Consider the following 25191-nt stretch of genomic DNA (forward strand, 5'->3'; position numbering starts at 1 on the left):
ACAATTTTAATGACACAATAATGCTATTAGTTAAATTTATAATTTCGTCAGTTTTCAATTCAATTCAGCATGAATTGCATCAATGAAGCAGTAATGCGTTTCGGTTTGAAGGGTGGGGCAGCCGTTGTAGCTGTACTGAGACCTTAGAACTTATATCTCAAGATGCGTGGCGCATTTACGTTGTAGATGTCTATGGGCTCCAGTTACCACTTAACACCAGGAGGGCTGTGAGCACGTCCACTCATCTAAGCAATAAAATAAAAATAAACAATTTTTCCTAATTACGACTGATTAATTTTGTTAAAATTTTGGACACTATTATGTGTATTCAACTACTACTAACTTACTAATGTAAAGTGTGTATATTCAAACCTACAGTACCTTATCATTAATATCTAAAGAGAAAAAACTCAAATCTAGTACATATCAGTCAATATCCCATAATCCAAGATTTCGATGATTAGGTAATGGTCGATGTAAGCTCTTATAGTAATAACTATTGACAAGAAGATACTAGGTATTATTACTTGTACTATATGTTTCAATCACTGAGTATCCCGATGTAGTTGCAGACATTGCCTCTTTAATTTCCTGCCACGTCCATCTAACGAGTCCCTGCGTGTTATTTACTTTGGAACTTACGCTGAAATCTTAAAAATAATTATTATGTGCACACTTTTTTCCTGATTCAATCCGATCTAAACATATCTCGCACAATGTCTGTTCACTTCATCGAGTTCTGGTTTTTTGTTTCGATTTTTGTGTATCCAGTAACCTCGTATGTGTATTCGTGACTAAAACGCTTATCTTGTTTATTTCTCATGGAACGAGACCATTGAAGTTGTAAAACGCCAGCAAAATGGACGTGTCCGGTCCTCTGCAATTATTTCTTATATTCATTATTTTTTGTTTAACAGCAATTTACTTGTTGTTCAATCGGAATTATCAATACTGGGAGAAACGGGGTGTGCCTTACGAAAAGCCGTTCTTCTTGTTCGGAAATTTGTCTTTTATCCTGAGGAAAAGCTTTTGGGACTATTTCTACGAACTAAGCAAGAGGCATACGGGTGACTATGTTGGAATATTTTTGGGATTCAAACCGACCCTTATGGTACAGACTCCAGAAATAGCGCGTCGTATCCTGGTCAAAGACAATGCCCATTTCAACAACCGATACTGTTATTCTTCGTACGGCGTGGATCCACTGGGCTCCTTAAATTTGTTTACAGTGAAGGTAATTATTGAATTTTAATGTATATAACGCTTAAGTTCTTATGTTCTTATTCCAATATAAATGAGATCTAAATATACATAATTATGCTTTGAAAACATTGCATTCCCTTACGTACGTACATTTAATATATTTATTTATGCTTTGCTTGTGTATTATGTAGTATATGGTATGTTCATTATTCTCCGATAATCTATACATATAAATAAAATTGGAGTGTCTGTTTGTAATATTGAAATAACCGCTTTTTACTACATGCATATGAATATATATATGGTACATACACTAAAATAATTTTTTTTTCCATTTTTTGTCTGTCTGTCTATCTGTCTGTGTGTCTGTCTGTCTGTTTGTTCCGGCTAATCTCTGGAACGGCTGGACCGATTTTCACGGGACTTTCACTGACAGGTAGCTGATGATATAAGGAGTAACTTAGGCTACTTCTTTTAGACTAGCTTCTCCGCGCGGTGCCACCCGCGGAACGACAATAACCGCGGGTAACATCGCGGGCTCAACTATCTATACATAATATAAATTTAATGTTTCCGAAGCGAAGCGAGGGCGGGTCGCTAGTAATAAATATATAGTAAATTGTCTTTTCTGATAACAGTATGTGCACATGTAATGGATTATTTTGATTTCATTTAGGCCACTACCAAAATCTTGGATATATTAATCTTTTGTAAAGGCATTATGAGAACGATGATAAGACTACAATTTCTTGATCATTACCAAAATTAATAATTAAAATCGTGACTAATACTACTAATAATTTTTTTTTTTTTAAATAAGTAATAGATTTGTTTTGTTTATTTATTTAACGTTCGAATTGTCAACAAAGTATTAAGAACAAATTAACAAGTACTCTAACATTAGTAAATGACAACAACTGTGTTGTAACAATCATAATTTTGTAACAAACATCATTTTACTTGAACGACGTTACAATAACACGTAAACAAGGCGTTCAACGTGTCTTTTTTTTTTTTATTGCTTAGATGGGTGGACGAGCTCACAGCCCACCTGGTGTTAAGTGGTTACTGGAGCACATAGACATCCACAACGTAAATGCGCCACCCACCTTGAGATACAAGTTCTAAGGTCTCAAGTATAGTTACAACGGCTGCCCCACCTTTCAAACCGAAACGCATTACTGCTTCACGGCAGAAATAGGCAGGGTGGTGGTACCCACCCGCGCGGACTCACAAGAGGTCCTACCACCAGTAATATCTATCTATAATCTATAATAATATTGTTGTGTAGAATCCGAAATGGAGCAATATCAGACATGAGCTATCTCCGATGTTCACTTCCTTACGACTGAAGACGATATGTGAACTGATGAACGTTAACGCTAAAGAGCTTGTATTGAAAATCCAGCGAGATTACATTGATAATAATGAAGACGTCAACTTGAAGGTCAGTAACATCAATCATTACTTTGAGCATTAAAACTACACGGAACTGATGTATTTGTGCTGTATTCGTTACAGTATTATGTGAAGAAGCAGAAAAAAAAACTGTAAAAAAAAATCGCATTTAAATACAAAACGTAATATGATATATATGTTTGATGTAAGAATTTTTACACTTACACTCTGCTCGAACTCGTCTATTACTATGAGATTTGACGAGCGAACTGACCCATAGACACAGCCCACTGAGTTTCTCGACAGATCTTTTCAGTGGGTCACGATTCCGATCCAATCGTAGATATTGAGAAGCACTGCTCTCGCTAAGGCTGGTGTTAGCAAATTCTCTTAGGTTATTCTTAGGGTTCGTGAGCTTCCGTGCGTACGAAGTTTGAATAGCCCCTTTAGCATTCGCATTTAAATACAAAATGTAACATAAGTATATGATGTAAGACTTCTTACACTTACACTTTGCTCCGAACTCGTCTATCACTACGAGAATTCGACGAGCGAACTGACCCATCCACTGAATTTCTCGACGGATCTTTTCAGTGGGTCACGATTCCGATCCAATGGTAGATATTGAGAAACACTGCTCTCGCTAAGGCTGGTGTTAGCAAATTCTCTTAGGTTATTTTTAGAGCCCGTGAGCTTCCGTGCGTACGAAGCTGGAATAGCCCCTTAAAGTTATTACCTAACAGGTAAACTGCATATAATGTATGTGGCTTTGTATTGTGCCATACGCAATTTAAGACACAGTTATAATGTGTATGAAACGCACAAGATTTGCCTTCTCAAGGCTACATAAATAATTTTATTTTACCTTGTACATAAAGTGCTTACTCAAAAAAAAGCTTAACGTTTTTCTCTCCCTTGCCTGAGGAATGTTATATCCGACTCTCGTGCGCCTCACAAGTAATGCCGAGGATACTTGACAAGATAGCTTAAATAAATTTGCTAACATTTTTATTGCCACCCTAAAATCATTAAAAACCACCATCGCCCGCGGGTTAAAGACCACTTAACGTTCTTCGCTTTCCGTTGCGGGCTCACGATAAAATTTGCTAATTTAAAATAAATAATATAATGCATGGTATAAGTAGTTATAACTATTTTATGAACAGATATGAGTAGAAGGGTTATTTTGATAATATACCCCACGCTTTTTTACAATAAAATCATTTTTTCTTACACTATTTTTATTTCAAATTTATTAAAATTTCTTTTCTATTTTTTAGTTGGATTTTCTACTTTTATAGAAAATCCAACTAACTATTTTGTTAGTTTTTTTAAACTATTATTTATTTTTCATTTTTTAGTTGAATTTCAATTTTTTCATAATTTTTTTTAAACATTGAATTGTCCTCGGGTCCTTAATAAGTATACCAAATTTCGAGTTAATCCGACATTTTGAAAAGGAGGTCAAAATCATGTTCAAAGATTCCATTACAAACATACATACAAACGTCTGAAACTAATAAAAGCGTATTAATAACAGATATTTATGATCAGTATAGCAAAATAACAATATTTATAACGTTTGTATTGAGTTCATTTTTGGGCTTTATGCATGAGTCGATTAGCTCACGGATCCCATTGGCAAACGTTTGTCGAAGCCCATAAATATCACCAACGTTCTGGCTCATAATGAAGTCCGCGTCTCCATTGTAATGTGCAAAGCCGGTTCTGCTTGTGACAATAGAGTGATAGAAACGAACAAAATCGTTGTACCCATCCGTACTGCCTCGCAATGTCACTCATACAAAATCATAAAATTTGCGGGTTACATTTCTATTACACGATCTTGATCTTTTATTGTGAACTTCATTCGTGAATACATAATATTGAATACATAATTTCCTTTAAACAATGCTATTATAAGTCGATGCAGCATTTTAAATCCGGTACTATGACTAGACTACTCGTATATATATATGCACTATGACTACATGAATAACCACTGTCCACGTTTCAATAATAAATCTTATATGAAAAAAATTTAATACGTGGCCGCTGGCGTTATGTTATTGATTAACTCTTGATTTGAGCTTCGCAAGGTTGTTATTTAAACAAATACAAAAAAAGTGGAAAGCATACGTGCATTAAATATTGTTATTATTAATTTAATAGACGATGACCGAGCTTTGCTCGTTTTTCTTTTTTTTTGATAACGCCATCTTGTTGTGTCTTTAAAGCGGTTAGTTGCCCTCAATTAAGAAAAATAGTATTATTATTCGCTTAAAGGTATAAGATACAACAATAGGGAAAACACTGCTTATTTATTACACTTCCTCATTCACACCGACCGCAACATATTTACGACTGATCAGTCATATTGAGGAATGTTAACGTTAATAGTCAACGACTTATTGGAAGAATGTATTACATAAGAATCAGTAACAGTGTTATTACAAATAATATAAGTAAATATAATAGTCTTTTTTTGTTTTGAACAAACAGCACTTTAAAGTGTGTCTGTTCCGAATCTGAATTTTTATTTATGTACACCAGAAATAAGTAGCCCTTGGCAAAAACATTAAATGTGTTAAGGGATTGCTACGTAATTAAAATAAATCGGGAATTACTGAAATTACTGGACCTCTTGTGAATGCGCGCGGGTAGGCACCACCACCCTGCCTATTTCTGTCGTGAAGCAGTAATGCGCTTCGGTTTGAAGGGTGGGGCAGCCGATGTAACACTCTATACTTGAGACCTTAGAACTTATATCTCAAGGTGGGTGGCGCATTTACTTTGCAGATGTCTATGGGCTCCAGTTACCACTTAACACCAGGTGGGCTGTGAGCTCGTCCACCCATCTAAGTAATAAATAAAAAAAACCTACACAATTACATTTTGCTCATCAATTCTGCTTGAACTAAGTTCACCGCAATAGCGTCATAATATGCAACCGAAGAATAAATAGTAAAGCAATAAAACAACATACAAATGTCCGATAAATCAACCATTTAAACGGCGAAGAGCTAAACACTAATCACAACGTATGCCGTCATGTGTAATTCTGTAATAGTGTACAATCTGTGATTAGTTTGCCGTGTCATCTGTCTTTAATTTTGATTGAGGTTCACGAAACATATAAACCAACAAAAACTAAAGGTCAACCTATTACAATACTTTAACAATATTAGCGTTGCGACTAGAAGTATTCCATAATATACACACGAGTAATCTTATTAAATTTAGGTTATCTTTTATTCATGTTTTAATAAAATAGTGGGTAATAATTACATAATATTAGAGTAGTATTTAACGCATTATTCTCTGCATTAATAGAGACTAGACTGAGAAAAAGCACTTTAGGCATTATCTATACTAATATATAAATCTACAGTGGTTTTTACGGATGTTCCGTTATAACTACTGAACCATGTATCCGATTGACTTGAAACTTGGTATCCATCTAGAAAATACATGTATTTAATGGATAGGCTAATATTTATATGAGTGTTGGACTCCTTCATAATGATGACAATAAATAATAATGTTAATTTTAAATGCCCAGCGAAGTGGGCGAGTACGGCTAGTCCGTCCCAATAATAGCTTTGCATGAACTTTGACTGTTAACAACATCTTACAATTTATTCGTCGCCAGGAACTGTTCTCAATGTACACATCGGATACTGTAGGTTATACAGTATTTGGTCTCCGCGTGAGTGCACTCAATGATCCGTCCTCGCCTCTCTGGTTCATCACTAACCACATGGTCAAGTGGGACTTTTGGCGCGGCTTCGAATTCACAGCCATCTTCTTTGTTCCTGCACTAGCTCGTTTCTTAAGGTAAAACTGTTTTTCCTTGTTTTCTGCAATCGAAAAAATCATACAAGGAAAATCCCAGAGGTACATTTTGTTATTATAATAATTATACCTTCAGCGAAAACTTGTTTAAGACACTGGTTTTACCGCAACCATAAATGATGTGACGTTCCATCGAATGGCAATTGGATATCAAAACTCATCCACATCCCAAAGTGAAAGTCATGGCGTCCAACTTGAAACATGAGGTTAAATTCTCTTTGTAAAACTGTTCCGCTATTCTAACTAAAAACCTAACTGGTGGTAGGACCTCTTATGAGTCCGCACGGGTAGGTACCACCGCCCTGCCTATTTCAGTCGTGAAGCAGTAATGCGTTTCGGTTTGAAGGGTGGGACAGCCGTTGTAACTATACTTGAGACCTTACAACTTATATCTCGAGATGGGTGACGCATTCACGTTATAGATGTGTATGGGCTCCAGTAACCCCTTAACATCAGGTGGGCTATGAGCTCGTCCACACATCTAAGCAAGAAAAAAATTTAAAAAAGACGAACCAATTCTTTGCCAAAAATACACAAGATGGAGGTACCTACGTCCCCTGAGCTAATTACATTAATTAGTTTATTTTTAAATGTGACGTAATTACAGCTTAACAGCTATAATTACGTCACATTTAAAAATAAACAGCTATAATTACGTCACATTTAAAAATAAACTAACTGCCGCTTTTAGGTTAAAATTCTTTTCACAACCGGCTACTGAATATATTATGAGACTATTCCGGACCGTTGTCGATGAACGCAAAAAGACGAACCAGAACACCGATAAGGACCTTGTTAACCATTTGCTGAAGCTGAAAGAAAATTTGAAGCTTGGAGCTGATATAAGTTAGTAAATGATAGCTTGATTGTTTTAAAGTTTCATTTCGTAGAAATATGGATCATTTATTCATTTATTTATATGTAATAAAATCATCATAGTAGAGTTTGTGAAGAGTAGTTTATCAGACAATCACGTTACTAACATTTTATTGTAATTTGTGCTTAGAAACAACATACAACAAAGAATCTGTAATGAAATAGCTGTGTACTAACTAAGTAATTCTAAAATTTTAAACGATAATTTATTTCAGTGATGATGCTATCAATTGCAACTTGTAATATTTAAATTCTAAACATTTCAAACAATACAGTATTTAATGTTTCTATTGCAAAATCATTTTCTTGGTACAACATTAATTATTGTGTTATCTTTGATGTGAGGTAATAAGATTTTTTGCATTTTTTAATTACTTATTAATATAGATGCATTGAATAAATTATAAATTCTGACTACACACTTACAATTTGTCTCAACAAACATTTCCTCTTAAAATATTGTTATTTAATTACTTAATGTAGGTATTTAAATTTAATGGCGTTTAAGCAATTTTGATAAGGAATTTCAGTTTCTTGCTACAGAGATCTTATGTTACAAAATAAGACACCAACTTTGGGTAAATAATTTATGGGTAACTTTAGCGACTTAGTAACGAAGGGTCCATAATTTTTTGTACTTGTCCTTACCCACATAAATGTCTAGTTATTAATTTAAAGTTCAGCAAGTGTATACTATTGAGCTAACCTACTACCAATATTTAACAAAAAACATGCTTTTTTGGCTTAACTTTCTCGTAAAACTAATTCAAAAGCTTGTTTTTTAATTTGTGGTACAAATTTTAAATGAATGTGTTTTTTTTCAGAGCTCGCTGACGAGATAATGATGGCGCAAGCAGCTGTATTCATTTTAGGTTCCATAGAAACATCATCATCAACTCTGTCTTACTGTCTGCACGAGTTAGCGTACCATCCCGAAGAACAGGTAACACACAAACTTCAAATTACCAAATGAACAACTAACTCACTCTGTTTGTACATATCATTGATGTACATATATTTTTGAAAGAAACAAATATTCCTTTTATGACATTTACAATTCTTTCTAAAACAAATGCTAGACAGTTTTATAAAACACGCGTTTGCTGTCAGAATAGCAAAACATTTACAAGAAGAGACTCTTGATATTTACGAGAGAGCATTAGGCAAATGACGCGACTTGCACAATGGAGGTCGATAGCAGGCCTTGTAATGGCTGCCATCAATGTTTAGGCGCCACATGTGCACGTTTACTTATAGCAGGATCCAATGCTTAAAATTCCATCCCCGTTATTCTGATATTATTCTATATTACTAAATTATACGCATGCTATTTAATACTCTTTTCACAACTCGGGTAATACCTAAATTGATACGTGTGGACTACGATTGATTTCAATGTCATGCAAGCCGATAAATAAAAAATAGTAACAAAATTTCGTACCCCGTTTCACACAGACTGTGATCGAAAATGTATAAATTAATGAAATATATATTCTTTATGGTTATTTGAAGGCTGTTAAATAGTTCGAAATTCTATAATATTTGTTCACTCTTATTAGGGTACTGATATATTAAATATGCATTGACATGTGCAGCTTTGCAGACTGACAGCGAAGTGATGGATTGCGTAGTACTTTTGAATCCTATTTTGAAATTATTTTAATAACTAGGGACATCTGGTCACGCTGAGATCTTAGAACTTATATCTCAAATCTCAATACGTTGTAGTTTACTCTCTCGTTGTACTCTCTCCTTACGTTGTAGATGTATATGGGCTCCAGTAACCACTTAACACCAGGTGGGCTGTGAGCTCGTCCAACCATCTAAGAAATAAATAAAAAACATTTCGCTGTAACTTTTACGAGTATAAACTAAAATACCTATGTCTATTTCCAGACAGTACTCGCGCGCCAAACTTTATTTATATTTATATACATACATAAATGACAAGATAAAAAATGTAATAAATACTTCAATGAAAACTGTTAACCGCTCATTAGCACTGGTATACATAACTATTCAATTAAACTCAGATATTGTTTACAATTTTTATCTCTATCTGTTGCCGTTCAATATATACAGAAAATAATGTAAAAAATAACTTTTTAGTCTATTCGCGATATAAATCGATGCTTTGAAAAGTGCTACATTGAAGACATTTCAAGTTTTTTTTAATTTTTAAATTCATTCATAACTGTTTTAAGAGTTAGCACTATTTTTTAATAATAATTATTATATTATAATACATTGTGTATTAATTGTACGTATATTTACGGATATATGTATGTATGTATATAATGTATGTGTATATGTATGTGTACATATATGTATTTTACTGGATTGGTACACCGCGCGTAGTTCGTTTTCAAATGATTCTTGTCCACCTGATGGTTGTCTGGAAGAGATCGCTCTTAGCGATAAGACCGCCAATTGTACTTTTTTGTATTTAATGTATCGCACTGTTTATTTGTTTTTTGGTGTACAATAAAGAATACTCTCTCTCTCTCTCTCTCTCTCTCACTAGTCATCTAATTAATTCTAAATTAAATTTTAGCAAAAACTGTTTGAGGAAGTGGACGACGCAATAAAGGAGACCGGAAAAGAAATTCTAGACTACGAAAATTTACAAGAACTCAAATATCTAAGCGCTTGCATTATTGGTGAGTATCAATAGATGTGTGACGACGACGTTGATAGTTTACTCAAACAAGCCTTTCTAACGGAGCTACGTATCTTTCAGAAACTTTGCGCAAATATCCTCCGGTGCCGCACATAGATAGAGTTTGTAACAAAACATACAAACTAAACGATGAATTAACAATAGAAGAGGATATACCGGTGTTCGTGAATGTGCTGGCGATCCATCGCAACGAGAAATACTACCCTGAGCCGGACCAATGGCGTCCTGAGAGAATGATCGGGGTCACTGACAATGACAATTTGCAGTACACGTTCCTGCCCTTCGGAGACGGTCCACGTTTTTGCATAGGTACGTGAAGATGTCTAAAAGGCCTTAATATAATACACTAGCTTTTGCCCGCGACTTCGTCCGCGTGGAATAGTTCACAGATAATACTTTATTTTAGAACTAATTTGGTTAGCATGAAAAACGTTATAGTGAGCTAGCCTTAACATATAGTCATGCTGTCGCAGACTTTTTTAGATCTTTTAAAGGGGAACAATTCTGTCATACATTATTTTAGCGAAACTTTAACCGTTTCTGCAGCGCACGCAGCAGAAGCTCTCAAAAGGGAAAAAGACCCGATTTTGAAACATTCTTTATTGGTGCTCCGCTTGTATTGGTCTTAGCGTGATGTTATATAGCCTTCCTCAATAAATGGGCTATCTAACGCTGAAATATTTTTTTCAAATCGGACCAGTAATTCCTGAGATTAGCGCGTTCAAACAAAAAAAACACTTCAGCTTTATAATATTTGTATAGATAACATTTCACAAATTCAGATTCAGATATAACAAACGCTATTAATATTCTATGGAAAGCTGAATAGTATTAATTATTTATTAGAAGGTGTAGAAGGTAACCTGGGTATATTAATCAGGTGCAGCTCTATTCCGCCTGAACAAACACTCGCATACCTATTGTATGTAGGGTACGCAACTACACACAAGCCCGCGTTCCGTGTAATGTATGTTTGCGATCTATCAAGTTGAGCGGTATTAGATGGAGCCGGATCAGCTCTCAGGGGGAACGTCCAATAACGATAATCTTCTATACACCTTCGACTATTCGGCAATGGAGCGTCCATTAAGCACTTCTCACCTCGTAGGCGGAAAAGATTCCAAATATGTCAAATATTGAGTTGATAATTGATAATATTGATATTGACTGGTGGTAGGACCTCTTGTGAGTCCGCACGGGTAGGTACCATCACCCTGCCTATTTCTGCCGTGAAGCAGTGATGCGTTTCGGTTTGAAGGGTGGGGCAGTCGTTATAACTATACTGAGACTTTAGAACTCATATCTCAAGGTGGACTTAACATCAGGTGGGCTCTGAGCTCGTCTACTCATCTAAGCAATAAAAAATAAAAAATTGAAAATTGATTAAGTAACTGAAGATTGGACGTACACGTGTTCTATAAACACACTTAACTTTTATAACTAACTATCTTTATGACATTGAAAACAGCATCAAAATTCGTTCATCAGTTGAGAAGTAGCAAATAACACACCAAAAAAAGTGCATTGTATCTAAGTCTTAAACTGTGTGTGGATTGTAAGTTTTACAAAACGCTGAAAGTAATTCTCGTAGTTTGAATTTCATGAAGCTACAAGCAACAGGAGTGCCTATTGAAAAATTATTTTATTTTGTAAAATATACTGTGGTATTTTGTTAAGAATTTTATAATTTCAAAACGGATAAGCTGAGAACGAGGGGTCAACAAGGTAGAATCCGCGCATTAACCCTACAAGACGCACTCCATCGAACAGAAACCGGACTGACAAATAAAAAATTCACATCTCATTCCTTAAGCCACGTATAATAAACACTTACATTGTTCTAGAATTCTTATTTTCACTTAAAGGTCACTAAAAATTAATAAAATACGATAAATGAATTTCCTATAATATTTGTTATTGCTATGATATCCAGACTAGCATACGAATCTGACGGTGATTGATCACCGTGGCTCATGGATGTTAGCAATATGATAAGAATGTATCTCGCTGCTAAGTCGCAGTTAATAATCAGTTTGACGGTTATCTATCTATCTATCTATCTCTATATATAAAAGTGAATTGCTGTTCGTTAGTCTCGCTAAAACTCGAGAACGGCTGGACCGATTTGGCTAATTTTGGTCTTGAATTATTCGTGGAAGTCCAGAGAAGGTTTAAAAGGTGAACAAATATGAAAATGCTCGGAATTATATAAAAACAAACAATTTTGTTTTTCCTTTGAGTCGTCCTCGTGTTTGTTTTAATTTTATTTTATACAAAAGCTTAGGTCTTTTCTTTATCGATTAAGGCACCACGAAATCTGCCGGGTCAGCTAGTTTAATAATAAAAAACTCACATGCGATTTTAATAAAATGCCTTTTGGATATTCCAATTTATGTTTTAATTGTTTTTCAGGAAAACGTTACGGTTTGTTGCAAATGAGGGCCGCCATTGCCCAGATGATTCATAAATATAAATTCGAAGCTGCGGAACCACACAGCACTCCGAGCGACCCCTACAGCGTCATCCTGTCACCTAAATCAGGTGGCCGTATTAAATTCGTACCGCGATAATAATTATGTAGCATTTCATTTCAGAAAAACGAAATGTTTTTATTATTATCACTTATTATTTTGGATCTTTGTAATATGATAACAAGTTTGTAATAAACTATAATCTCAGCATCGGCGATTGCTTTTGTTTTTATTTCTTGAAACCTGTTCAAACATTAATGCTCATATTAATTTTCGTTGTTGATCGAGGGAAAAAAATCTTAGAACATTTTAAGTCTGCGGAATATTTCAAGTGCACTCATTTCACTACGGAAACTCTTATTTAGTTATTTATCTTTCTCCATAAGAGTACAATGACGCACTTAATTCTTAAGGGATACTCTACCTAGCCGTCAACCAAGGATGGTATAGAGTTCTGTGGTCCCTTTAAAAAAAGTAATAATATTCCAATATGATACATACACACATACACAGACACGCGCGCACTCACGCACACACACACACGCACACACCCACGTACACATAAACTTAAAAAGTCTCAAAAAATACTTTAATCACAAAAATGTTCCATAAGTTAAAAGTAGTTTTAGTTATGTCTAGACTGGCGAATATCGATAAAAATACAATATGTTCACCATTATACATATAATTCGTTCAATTTTATAATGAATATGTAGAAATCACTTACGTGGCACTCGGTACTTGTACTTTTATTGTTGCGCAAATCGACAAGTAACCTTTTCCTTGTAGCTAGAAAATCAGCATTCTATTTCCATATGGTTTTCCCCTTTATTATTGTATCGAATGAAGCATCGTTTATCGCATTTCATGTACAGAAACAAAATGTATGTGCAGCAGTTAATATTTCACGTATCTGTTTTCATGAACCTAACTTTAATCTAAGTTTTTTTTTTATATTTCATTGATGGGTGGATGAGCTCCCGGCTTGTATAGTATTGAGTGATTACCGGAGACCATAGACATGAACAACATAAATCCAGCCACCCACCTTTTTTTTATTACCCTTGTAGGCAGACGAGCGTACGGCCCACCTAATGGTGAGTGATTACCGTCGCCCATGGACTTCAGCAATTTTTTTTTTTTTTTTATTGCTTAGCTGTGTGGACGAGCTCACAGCCCACCTGATGTTAAGTGGTTACTGGAGCCCATAGACATCTACAACGTAAATGCGCCACACACCTTGAGATATAGTTCTAAGGTCTCAGTATAGTCACAACGGCTGACCCACCCTTCAAACCGAAACGCATTACTGCTTCACGGCAGAAATAGGCGGGGCGGTGGTACCTACCCGTGCGGACTCACAAGAGGTCCTACCACCAGTAATTACGCAAATTATAATTTTGCGGGTTTCATTTTTATTACACGATGTTATTCCTTCACCGTGGAAGTCAATCGTGAACATTTGTTGAGTACGTATTTCATTAGAAAAATTGGTACCCGCCTGCGGGATTCGAACACCGGTGCATCGCTTCAACACGAATGCACCGGACGTCTTATCCGTTAGGCCACGACGACCACAACACAGCAATTCCAGGGGCAAAGCCAAGCCGCCTTCAGAAATGAGTTCTAAGTATTCGTTTTTACAGTACAACGGCTGCCAGCGAAACGTCTTACTACTTCACGGCAAAAATACGCAAAACTTTATAAAAAAATATTAAACAAATAATTAATTCCTCGAAAATAAGAATATTAGTAACACCTTTATTCTTATTTTATGATGAAAATTGCATTTTGTGACTTGACAGCGTTCACTTTATTATAAATTTCTTGCTTAGCCTTTGATTGGATAAACTGAAATTATACTGTGTCTCTAGGGGTCACGAAATAGTGATGTGCTACCCAGAATGCAAGCGAATGACCGCAATGACCACTCGTAAAAGTTACGCCATATTGTGATTATGGCTTTCTATGACCAGTTTCTATTTTAATGGGCGTAGAAGCGCCTAGGGTGGCATTCATTTTAAGATTTTTTATTTAACAATACGTAATCTATAAGCCCGTAGAGCTGAGGAATCGATTTAATTCATATATATTATGTATTTTGTTACTGTCGAAAATTTGGAATAGCCCCTTAGGCTACCAATGATTGGATAGGAAAAGGGTCGAAACTTTGGAGTTCCTTGAGGCAATAGCTTTGGATGTGCGATTTAAGAATTCTTAAGTCAAAACAATTTCTTTATAAGTTCGATTCAAATTTATAATTAATTTCCTTCTCCATTTACAATATCATTTTGCATATACCTCTTTAATTTAGTAATATCTGTTTAACTAATTACACATACATATATTTGTATGTTTTAGATTAACTATTTAGATCGTCGTGGCCTAAAGGATAAGACGTCCGGTGTATTCGTATGTAGCGATGCACCGGTGTTCGAATCCCGCAGGCGGGTACCAATTTTTCTAGTGAAATACGTACTCAACAAATGTTCACGATTGACTTCCGCGGTGAAGGAATAACATCGTGTAATAAAAATCAAACCCGCAAAATTATAATTTGCGTAATCACTAGTGGTAGGACCTCTTGGGAGTCCGCACGGGTAGGTACCGCCACCCCGCCTATTTCCGCCGTGAAGCAGTAATGCGTTTCGGTTCGAAGGGTGGGGTAGCCGTTGAAACTACACTGAGACCGTAGAACAGTGGCGCATTTACGTTGTAAATGTCTATGGGTTCCAGTAACCACTTAACACCAGGTGGGCTGTGAGCTCGTCCACCCATCTAAGTAATAAAAATAAATAAAAAATTAAAAGATATAAACGATTACTGCGTTCTATTAATTTTGTAATTGGACATGCGTCTTTTATACGAGCATACGTTACTGAAAATTATGGAAGAAAATTAGTGAAATGATAAAATGTTAAAAAAAAAATAGTGTGTGTGTCCGCTCCGACGCACGACTGGAGTTTACTGGATATAAAAAATTAAACGAAACAATACGAGAAATAGTTCTATATTACGACAACACGATACACTACAGATTATTAACAAATTAACGAGACACAAAACAAACGACTAACAAATATATGAAAATACAATAATGAGAGAAACGCGCGATCAGTACGAGGCTTTGTGGCGGACTGCCGGCGCAGCAGCCCGGCGTCACCTGCGATAACGCGGCCGCGCGTTGGCTCCTGATTGGCGCGCGCACGCATCACGCAATCAGGAGCCAATCAGGCGCATAACGCATTTCGTGTGACATGCTAGTACGATTTTGATTGGCGCGCGCACGCATCACGCAATCAGGAGCCAATCAGGCGCATAACGCATTTCGTGTGACATGCTAGTACGATTTTGATTGGCGCGCGCACGCATCACGCAATCAGGAGCCAATCAGGCGCATAACGCATTTCGTGTGACATGCTAGTACGATTTTGGTCCCCATAATTTTCATACCCCGGGCCTATATATGTAAATCGATTCTAAAGGAGTAAACTCCAAAAAAAAACAAGAATTTTCATTGAAGTTTGCATCACACCTAAGTCTTTTTTGGCTCGATATTTCTTCGAAGTTTTCTACACGAGCCTTACATGTGAACGATGCATTTATTATTCAAATTGAAGTTGAGCTCAACTTAAACACAATAGGTACAAAACCCAAGATTGAAGAGTGACTTGCCGGAGGGACTTGAGCGCTTTTCGTGCTAAGAGTGATTTTGCATTATTAATGTAAGTGCTATGAGCGTGTACCAAACACCAAGAGCGTTTCGCTAAAAAGAAAAACCTTAAATGATTAAACCTACTTGCTTACCATCAAATTTATACTGGCGATAGCACGTCTTGTAAGCCCACACGGATGGGTACCCACCAGCCAGCCTATTTCTGCCGTGAAGCAGTAAGCTTGAAGACTGCCGTTGTACTGTAAAAACGAAGACCTTAGAACTCATATATCAAGGTGGGTAGCGGCATTCACGTTGTAGATATACCTATATATGTACCCCGGTCACTAGTTAACATCAGTTTTTCGAGCTTTTCCATCCAAATAAACAATAAAAAAGGGACTGATTTTTCAACACTCAAACTTTTTTATTGTAAGTCATGGTAGTGTAGTCCACGACTTAATTGGATTCCATCGCTCGTGGTAACAATTAAGACAGTGTACAGCTAAGCTTACGATGCTCGGCAGTGATGAGTCCTGGCAGGCGATGCTCGACCTCTGCAAGTCCACTATCTCGCAGAAGGAGGCGGCGGAATGGGAGAGGGAAAGCTCTTCTCCCCTCTCGGCGCCGCCGAGCTGGGGTTGAGAGGAGGGCGTTCGTCCAGCTCCGGCCCCTGTGAGGAGGCAGTCTCCTCCCGGTGATGGTTACGGGGCGACCTGAGGGGGTTGAGATTGCGCCGCACGCTACCGTCACTCTAGCGCGCTGGCACCAGAAGGACGGGACGACGCGTCGGCGGCTGCGGCCTGTGATGCGGTCCGCGTTATCGTCGTCGCTGTTGTCACCGAACATATTATGGGAGAGCAACCCGGTCGGCGGTGTATTGCGTACTTAACATCTGGTTCAAAGTATAATAAAGCATGGTTCCGCGAAAACGCTGAAAAGGATAGCTAATTGCAGAGCCTCATAGCAGGTGATAAGAATGATATCTGGAAGATATGGATTGATTTTTATTACACGATGTTATTCCTTCACCGTGGAAGTCAATCGTGAACATTTGTTGAGTACGTATTGTATAAGAAAAATTGGTACCCGCCTGCGGGATTCGAACACCGCTGCATCGTTCAACACGTATGCACCGGACGTCTTATCCTTTAGGCCACGATGACTTCAAACAGAATATCTCTGTTCCGGAGGCTGGTATTACGAGGAAATAGTAGCAGCATCATTATAGTAGCTATTGAGTAGGGCGCACCCCTTTAAACATAAAGTACAAAACGCAAAGATCTAAAGTACTTATCTACATAAATTTGAGGGATAGATCGATTATCGACAACCCGAAGTTCTCTTCAACGTGGAATCAATTAGTACTTAGGCCGTGATAGCCTACAGCTGACAGATATAAGAGAAATAGTGCGAAATCGAATTTACTTCGTGGAACATAAGTCTTTGGCTTGGCGTAAATTGACGCTTTACTGTGCTTAAAGTACCAAAGTCGTTGGAAGTCAGTTTCACTTTACATCTAGTTTGAATAGCACTCGAAATTGACCCTAAAGATCTTAATACTTCCGGAAGTTTACGATGAGACTGCTGAAAACTATGCTTTGGGGCGAACTCTGATTTCCAATATATCGAACATTCCCCATACTATCATCCGCATAGTAAAAGCATTTGATAGCAGACATTTTCAGATTTCATTAATAAAATGAAACGCATCAATGACACCGACATCGAGGGGTAAAAGGCAATTTGGTTTAAACGATATTATTGCAAGTTTACAGGAGAGCCATTTAAAGTTTAAAATTTGGAAAAAATATCATTACCAAAAACCTTCCAAATTCTTCAGCTATTTCAAGAGAATAAGCTTAATTGAATTTCAATTAAAAACATCGAACGATTGATACTAATACCAAATAAAAAGCACCTTTAATTACGAAAGATAAATTTTGCGTATTAAGCGAAACTAGAGGTCCCGCAGTAGTCGAAATTCGACTATAATGAATTAGAATTGTAAGTTTGTACATTATTATGATTGTATTTTATACTTCTAAAATCACAAATTTCGCCAAGACTATAAAAAATATTAACAAAGACAAACAATATTTAATCTATTCTCAATTTGAAAACAGACGTCAAGAACAAAAGTTTGACAGTAAATAGTATGCATGCGTGTGTTCGTCAAATACATGGTGTGTAGTGTGTGTAATGTTTTGTTTATTGATTTAATGTATCTTTTATGCATTATTTTAAAAAATATTAGCATTGCGCACTCCCTCTCAATATTCTCTATAAGTGTGGAAAATTTCATAATCCTCCGTCCGCGCAATTTTCGTAAAAAGGGATACAAAGTCTTTGCTTCACGTATTAATATATAGGTATAGATGTCGCTTAAACCAAATAGCCTTTCACCCCTCGAATTATTAATAACCGTCACTAGAAGCTGTCATTTGAAAAATTTCAACAAGTTAACAGATTAAATAGGTATTAGTTATATGAGAAATAAATTAAATTAATTCACTTTGATACGTTAGAATTTAGTTCATTGACAATTTATATGTACTTTGTGACACTTTTCATTTTGAAATAAAGGTACATACATACATAGTACAAACCTTTGATGGTACCTATCGGTACAGGATCACAATATGGCCCGCCATTAGATAAAGAAAGAATCGCTATATCTATGACCTTAAGGCAGAATCCATTACTAAAATGCCTCCCACATCATGACGCTAGATTTGGCAAATAATACCGTAAAGTACTTAATCACGAAAATGTTATACCTAAAAAAAACAAAAAGGTCGAGCAAATCGGATCTTTCACCATTACTTTTTTATCTTTATCACCTCTGTTATCGTAAAAAGGCCTCTGACCTATTTAGGTTCTAATGCAAAATGAAAGAGTTACTATTACTACACATACCTACTACATGAAAACCATAATAAAATGTAACTACTGGTGGTAGGACCTCTTGTGAGTCCGCGCGGGTGGGTACCACCGCCCTGCCTATTTCTGCCGTGAAGCAGTAATGCGTTTCGGTTTGAAGGGTGAGGCAGCCGTTGTAACTATACTTGAGACCTTAGAACACCAGGTGGGCTGTGAGCTCGTCCACCCATCTAAGCAATAAAAAAATAATTAAAAAAACATAATTCAAACCAGAATTCATCGTTAAGCAGATTAATATGAAATCTGAATACATTATTAATAGCGAAATACTGATTCGTGGCCGCACTTAACTGGCTAAATTATTATAATTTTTTTATCTCTACCTATTTGCTGGTAGCATAAGGGTCTATTTCAACTTCGCGTTTACGTAAATGAGCACACGTGCTCAACTTGAGAGACTTTGCTAATACTAACAAGAGCAGTGCTTTGCAGAATCTACCACCGGAACGGAATTCTAAATTAATATAATTTTTGGTTTTATTTTTAAAGAATCGATTGCGCCTATGGAACGTTAATGGAAGCAGAACCCCACCAGACGAACGAATTACGTATAGAAACATTCGACATAAACAAATCGTATTTTCGCATTAAAAGTGTACAATTTCCAAAAATATTTCAAATTGAGTTAATATGCGGAATCATTTGATATCACCAGTATTTTTCTCATAAATACTGTCAAAAGAGCGTAGTTTAGTTTTAGTTTTTTTTTTTTTTTAGTTTACCTACGTTTTGACTACTATTAACAAAATTAATACATAATTCTATCTTACTTTAAAAGACAGATAATGTAACTGGTAAAAAATAAATGTTGCAAAGATGTTTAATATTAAAAATATCACATGTTAAACTTTTAAAACACTCTCCTGTAAAATTAGTAAGTTTTGATATTATACAGTTTTAATGCGAGAAGACGAAATGACGCTCCCACACACAGAATACCAAGTAAAAAAACTACAAATATTAATTTTTACGCATACCATACCACAATGTTGATTATGGACTAAATGCTCAAATAATAATCTCCAAAAAGCCAATGATGTGAAACAATAACGTCGGTCTCAGGAAACCGAGGGTGCCAATCATCCGCACCGCAGCACCGACACGACCGAACCCAATAAATCCCCTAGTCCCACATTACACCGAGCCCAACTATCGAAAATAAATCTTACACACCTAACTTTACCCTTTATTACGTTTGAAAGAAATCAGTTTTGTCTAGGTAGTTGCAATCTTTGCTTTTCGACACTGTTCCGTAAACAGATTGTTACAGTTGTTCGGACTTTGAATCTACTATCAAATAATATTAAACTAGTGGTCCCGCAGTAGTCGAAATTCGACTATAATTAACTGAAATTGTAAGTTTGCACACTATTATGATTCTATTTTCAAAGGCTATTAAACTTCTATAATCACAATTTCGCCAAGACTACACTATAGAAAAATATTAATAAAGAATAACAATATTTAATCTATTCTCAATTTGACCACAGACGTCAAGAACAAAAGTTTGACAATAAATAAATAGTATGCATGCGTGTGTGCGTCAAATACATGGTAGTGTGTGTAATGTTTTTTTTTATTGATTTAATGTATTTTTTACCCATAATTTAAAAAAAAAATTAACATTCTGCACTCCTTCTCTATATTCTCTATAAGTGTGGGAAATTTCATACTCCTCCGTCCGCGCAATTTTCGTAAAAAGGGATACAAAGTTTTTCCTTCACGCATTAATATATAAATGATAAAGTAAAATCTGCACTCATGATATTAAATTTTTTTTAAATCAACATTCCTCAAAAAATGCATTACAAATATTAGGCGTGCTCAATTCCAGTAATGTAGTTTGTTAATGATAACAGACTGTTTTTAAATCAGTACACACACACAGCCTAAATAAATACGTATAACAAGTAAGTACAGTATAAGTAGATGTGTATATAGCACTAAAAAATGCTTCAATTCAAAACGATTAAAAACTTTAATTATTTCTTGATGATTCCAACTTAAGCTCAACGAAAATGAGAACAGTAAAATTCTTAATTTAAAAACTTATTTAGAGAGACAGAGAGAGAGCATAAATAAGGTATTAATGAAGTTTAAATTGCAGACGCTTTTTGGCATACCATTTGCATAGGAATAGCTATTAAGTACTTGAAAAAAATTTCACGCAAGAACAACGACAATATCCAAAATAAAAAAAAACCATGTATCTTAATAATTATTAATAACTTTTACATAAATATGAGGAAACGAACATCAACTCAACGTCAACGTCAATCAACGTCAATGTAACTGTTAAAAAATAAATGTTGCAAAGATGATTAATATTAAAAATATCACATGTTAAACCTTTAAAACACTCTCCTGTAAAATTAGTAAGTTTTGATATTATACAGTTTTAATGCGAGAAGACGAAATGACGCTCGCACACACAGAATACCAAGTAAAAAAACTACAAATATTTATTTTTCAAATTTTCAAGGTTTATTTCAAGTTTATCTTTTTTCGCGGCACCATAATTATTTTTGAAAATTAATGTAGTAAATTAATCCCTATAGCATCCAGCTATATGACAGTGAAAATCCCGTTCAAATTGATGCAGATTAGTCGAAACGAACAGACAAATTTTTTAATTGTTTTTTTTTTTGTCTTAATTAATTTCACATTCATTTCGTAATAAGCTGTTATTTTGACACATTTAAACATTTCAATGTTTATTATTTAGTAGAATAAAACAAGACAAAGTACTTGTGAGGTAGCCGCATAAGGTAACTACCAGTTTTAAGTAGAAAATACGGCAGGGGACTATATTTAAAAAAAAAAGTAATAATGTAACATTTAAGTAGATTCCGAAACAAACTATCAATTGAAATATATACATATATGTTACTCGTATATTTTAGGCAGACGAGCGTACGAAATATTTGAGATGTTTTTTTTATTATGTGATTTTACGTTCGCTTATCGCTTATCTGATTAAAATGATAGAAATAACTAACACGACGTGCTTAGGTGCGATTTCCACAATAAAGGAATAATAATATTCGGATATACGAAACTCAGATATAAATATCAATTTTTATTTTTTTTATTGCCCTTGTAGACAGACGAGCATACGGCCGATCTGATGGTGAGTGGTTACCGTCGCCCATGGACTTCAGCAATGCCAGGGGCAGAGCCAAGCCGCTGTTTACTACTAAATTGCAGATACGTAAAGATTATAAAATATCTATTGTCTGATTTGTAGTCTGGCTACAATTATTGTACTATTTGAGTCTTCAACCTCAAGTCTCAAGTTGGCTCGTGTCTCATGTGCAATTTGTCATTATTGGGACGAGCTCACGACCGTGACACACTCACCATCTTTCCGAATCTCCTCCCTCCCCTTATCTCCGTCGTAATGATTTTTCTTGTGATTATTGCGGCTGGCGGCCTCCACACTTGACACACGATTTTTTTGTTCAGTAGATGAACCTGACGGCGGGCATTACATAAATTTATGACAGACACAAAAAGGGCCCTTGTGGTGTAAGGGCGGTTAATCGATTGTATTTAAAAAGAACATTTTCCTCCAAACGCTTAGAAGGTTTGATTGTTTTCATGTATAAAGATGAATTAAAACTCAAAGTTAAACCCGTTTTAGATTAAATAGCATTACAAATATTTTCTTTGTTTTCTCACGGACATCACCAATTTTAGGTAGCGACTTGAATTTGTCCCTTTCATTGCTTACGCTCATGAACGATAATATCCAATCATCAGGTGACCGTCAGCCAACAAAAACCGGCTCTACCGGTAGCATAACCAATCTACCGTCTCCGACTATGCCTATAGATTCATGAAATTTCACGACTTGAACAGAAACAGGCGAGAAAAATGCACTATTAAAATAAATTATTGTGAACGGCGCTAGCGAATTCGAGGTAAATTGAATAAATTATTTTTAATTTAATATTATGTCAGACGATGAAAGATAATTTAATTCCGCTAAGGCAGCTTCGTGGGCTATTCCGAAGGAGACGGTGACGCAACCATCCCTTTATTAACGTAATAACAGATTTTGGTTAATACCCAGTGATACCTACCTAATATTACCTTATGAAATAAAATGGATTCACGCATATCTACATCATATAACATGTAATTTTATATTACACGTAGATTATAGTATATTATTACATGTAAAATTACTTTAAGCTATTGTTACGGTTTTCATCTCGTATTTTTACTATCACTTATTATTTCGAATGTTTCCAATATATTTACAGTTTTTTCGTCACCGTGGACGTATATATAAAAGTAGTTTTAATTACATATACTACTCATGAAAATCGAAGATAATAACGTGTATTTTTTATTTTATTTAAATAAGCAAATGCCAAAGCCGTATCGTTTTCTTGTTGCCCGTTGTTGTTTTTGTTTTCATCAGAATTTGAATAATATAGCAAAACAGAAAATGTAATACATAACATTCTAAATCTTGTTGTGCCAATGATTATAATGTAATTTTGATTTTGACTAGTAAATGTAAAACTCTAACCAAAATGTGTATAAATAGTGGACACAATAATTATTTTAACACATATAGAAAAAATCTAGAGTATAAACGTCTAGAATACATTACAAGATCATCATGAGGAGGCTACGAAATAGGGATAATTTTTTCCGATATCGCGAGGCAAAAAATTGAGCTTATCTAATGGCCCGCGCTGGAAACTATTTAAAAGCAAATCAACCTCGCATCTCACGAAAAAAACTGCGGAAATTTACATTCCCTAACGATTGCGTTAAAACTTTAAATTAAACTCAAATACACAGCAGTCGTAACAGTTGTCTTGTGAATTGAAAAAACGAAGTTTTTGAAATAATCTTTGTTCTGTATAACCTAAATCGAGTTCAATGTTCGTTTGTAATTCCGCTTAAAATTGGTTTGTGTGGTTGGTATTAAAGTTGGTTATCGCTATCACTCCAGCAAAGTATTCTGTCATAGTACCATAAAAATACGACAGATGGCACGCGAATAAGTTCAAGAATATAATTTATAAAAATATATACTAGTATATAATACAATGATAACAATAAATATATACTTAAAAACGATACGGCCGGAAACGCATACGAAACAAGAATAAATACAGAATCCCTTTAACAAAACTCCTGATTCCGTCCGGAAATTTAGCCCGACCTCTTGCAAAGTTCTAAAAAGGCCAGTAAGCGCGCTTTCATTTTACTGAAATAAAGTTGAGATTTCAAAAACAAAATTTAAATCTATTAATTGCTTTGTGTTGTTAACCAAGCTTGTGGCCTAATTGCATTACGCGTGTCTCATGCGAGCGATGACGGGTTCGCGACGTGAACCAATATATTTTTGTTTAATCAAAGAATCACTTGAAGTGCGTTTCCTGTTTTGAACAATGACAAGCAGCGTGTATTTAAGTAACAGATAATTTAAAAAAAAAAAAACTAAATACATACAATTTGGAACTAAAATTAACCGAACTATAATATAAAGTATTTCAGATAAAACTCAAAAGATTTATCTGCTCACGCGTTGTTGGCTTGGAGTATTCTGGACACATTTTACCAGTCAAATTTTGCGACTTCTTGCACCGGAAGGGTTATACTTAAGGATTTATGGGTCGGGCTTTAAAGGATTTATGCGGTCACCAAATGTGAACGATATTAAATTCAAATGTCTCTTATGTATTTCGAGGACGCAAACTTAGATGTGGGATATTGAACGGACTTCACAAAAATACACATAAGTAATTTTAGTTATAGCTAAAACTCATTTTAAACTCCAATCATTAAACAAACAGATTTCTGAACGTGAATAAAAGGAGTTCATAGCACAAATCGCTGTATATATTTTTTCTTCAATAAATTTCGATTTAAAAATCAAAATCATCAAATAATATTCTGAGATCCTAGGTCTGCGTCATTAAAACTCGTAAACAACCCCTGGCTTTTCAATGTGCGTCGAAAGTAAAAATATACAAGTTCAATCTGAGGCAAATATATTCATGAGCACATACCTACACAAAGATCACGGATCCGATTGACAATTGACGGCGTTCGAAGCGAATAGCGAATGCAATAATCGAAGCGGT

General features: G+C 35.4%; 1 protein-coding gene across 1 annotated transcript; it reads left to right on the top strand.

The window, feature by feature from the left end:
• Positions 1–812: 812 nt before the first annotated feature.
• Positions 813–12700, top strand: Cyp332a1 (cytochrome P450 CYP332A1). Its single transcript, XM_028179991.2, has 8 exons — positions 813–1234; positions 2495–2650; positions 6254–6438; positions 7148–7302; positions 8157–8275; positions 9887–9992; positions 10073–10321; positions 12425–12700. The coding sequence occupies exons 1-8, from the start codon at positions 860–862 to the stop codon at positions 12580–12582; spliced, it is 1503 nt and encodes a 500-aa protein (XP_028035792.2). The 5' UTR covers positions 813–859; the 3' UTR covers positions 12583–12700.
• The last annotated feature ends 12491 nt before the right edge of the window (positions 12701–25191 follow it).

The sequence above is a fragment of the Bombyx mandarina genome, chromosome 15, assembly GCF_030267445.1.
Source record: "Bombyx mandarina strain Sakado chromosome 15, ASM3026744v2".
In the NCBI taxonomy this organism is placed as follows: Eukaryota; Metazoa; Arthropoda; class Insecta; order Lepidoptera; family Bombycidae; genus Bombyx; species Bombyx mandarina.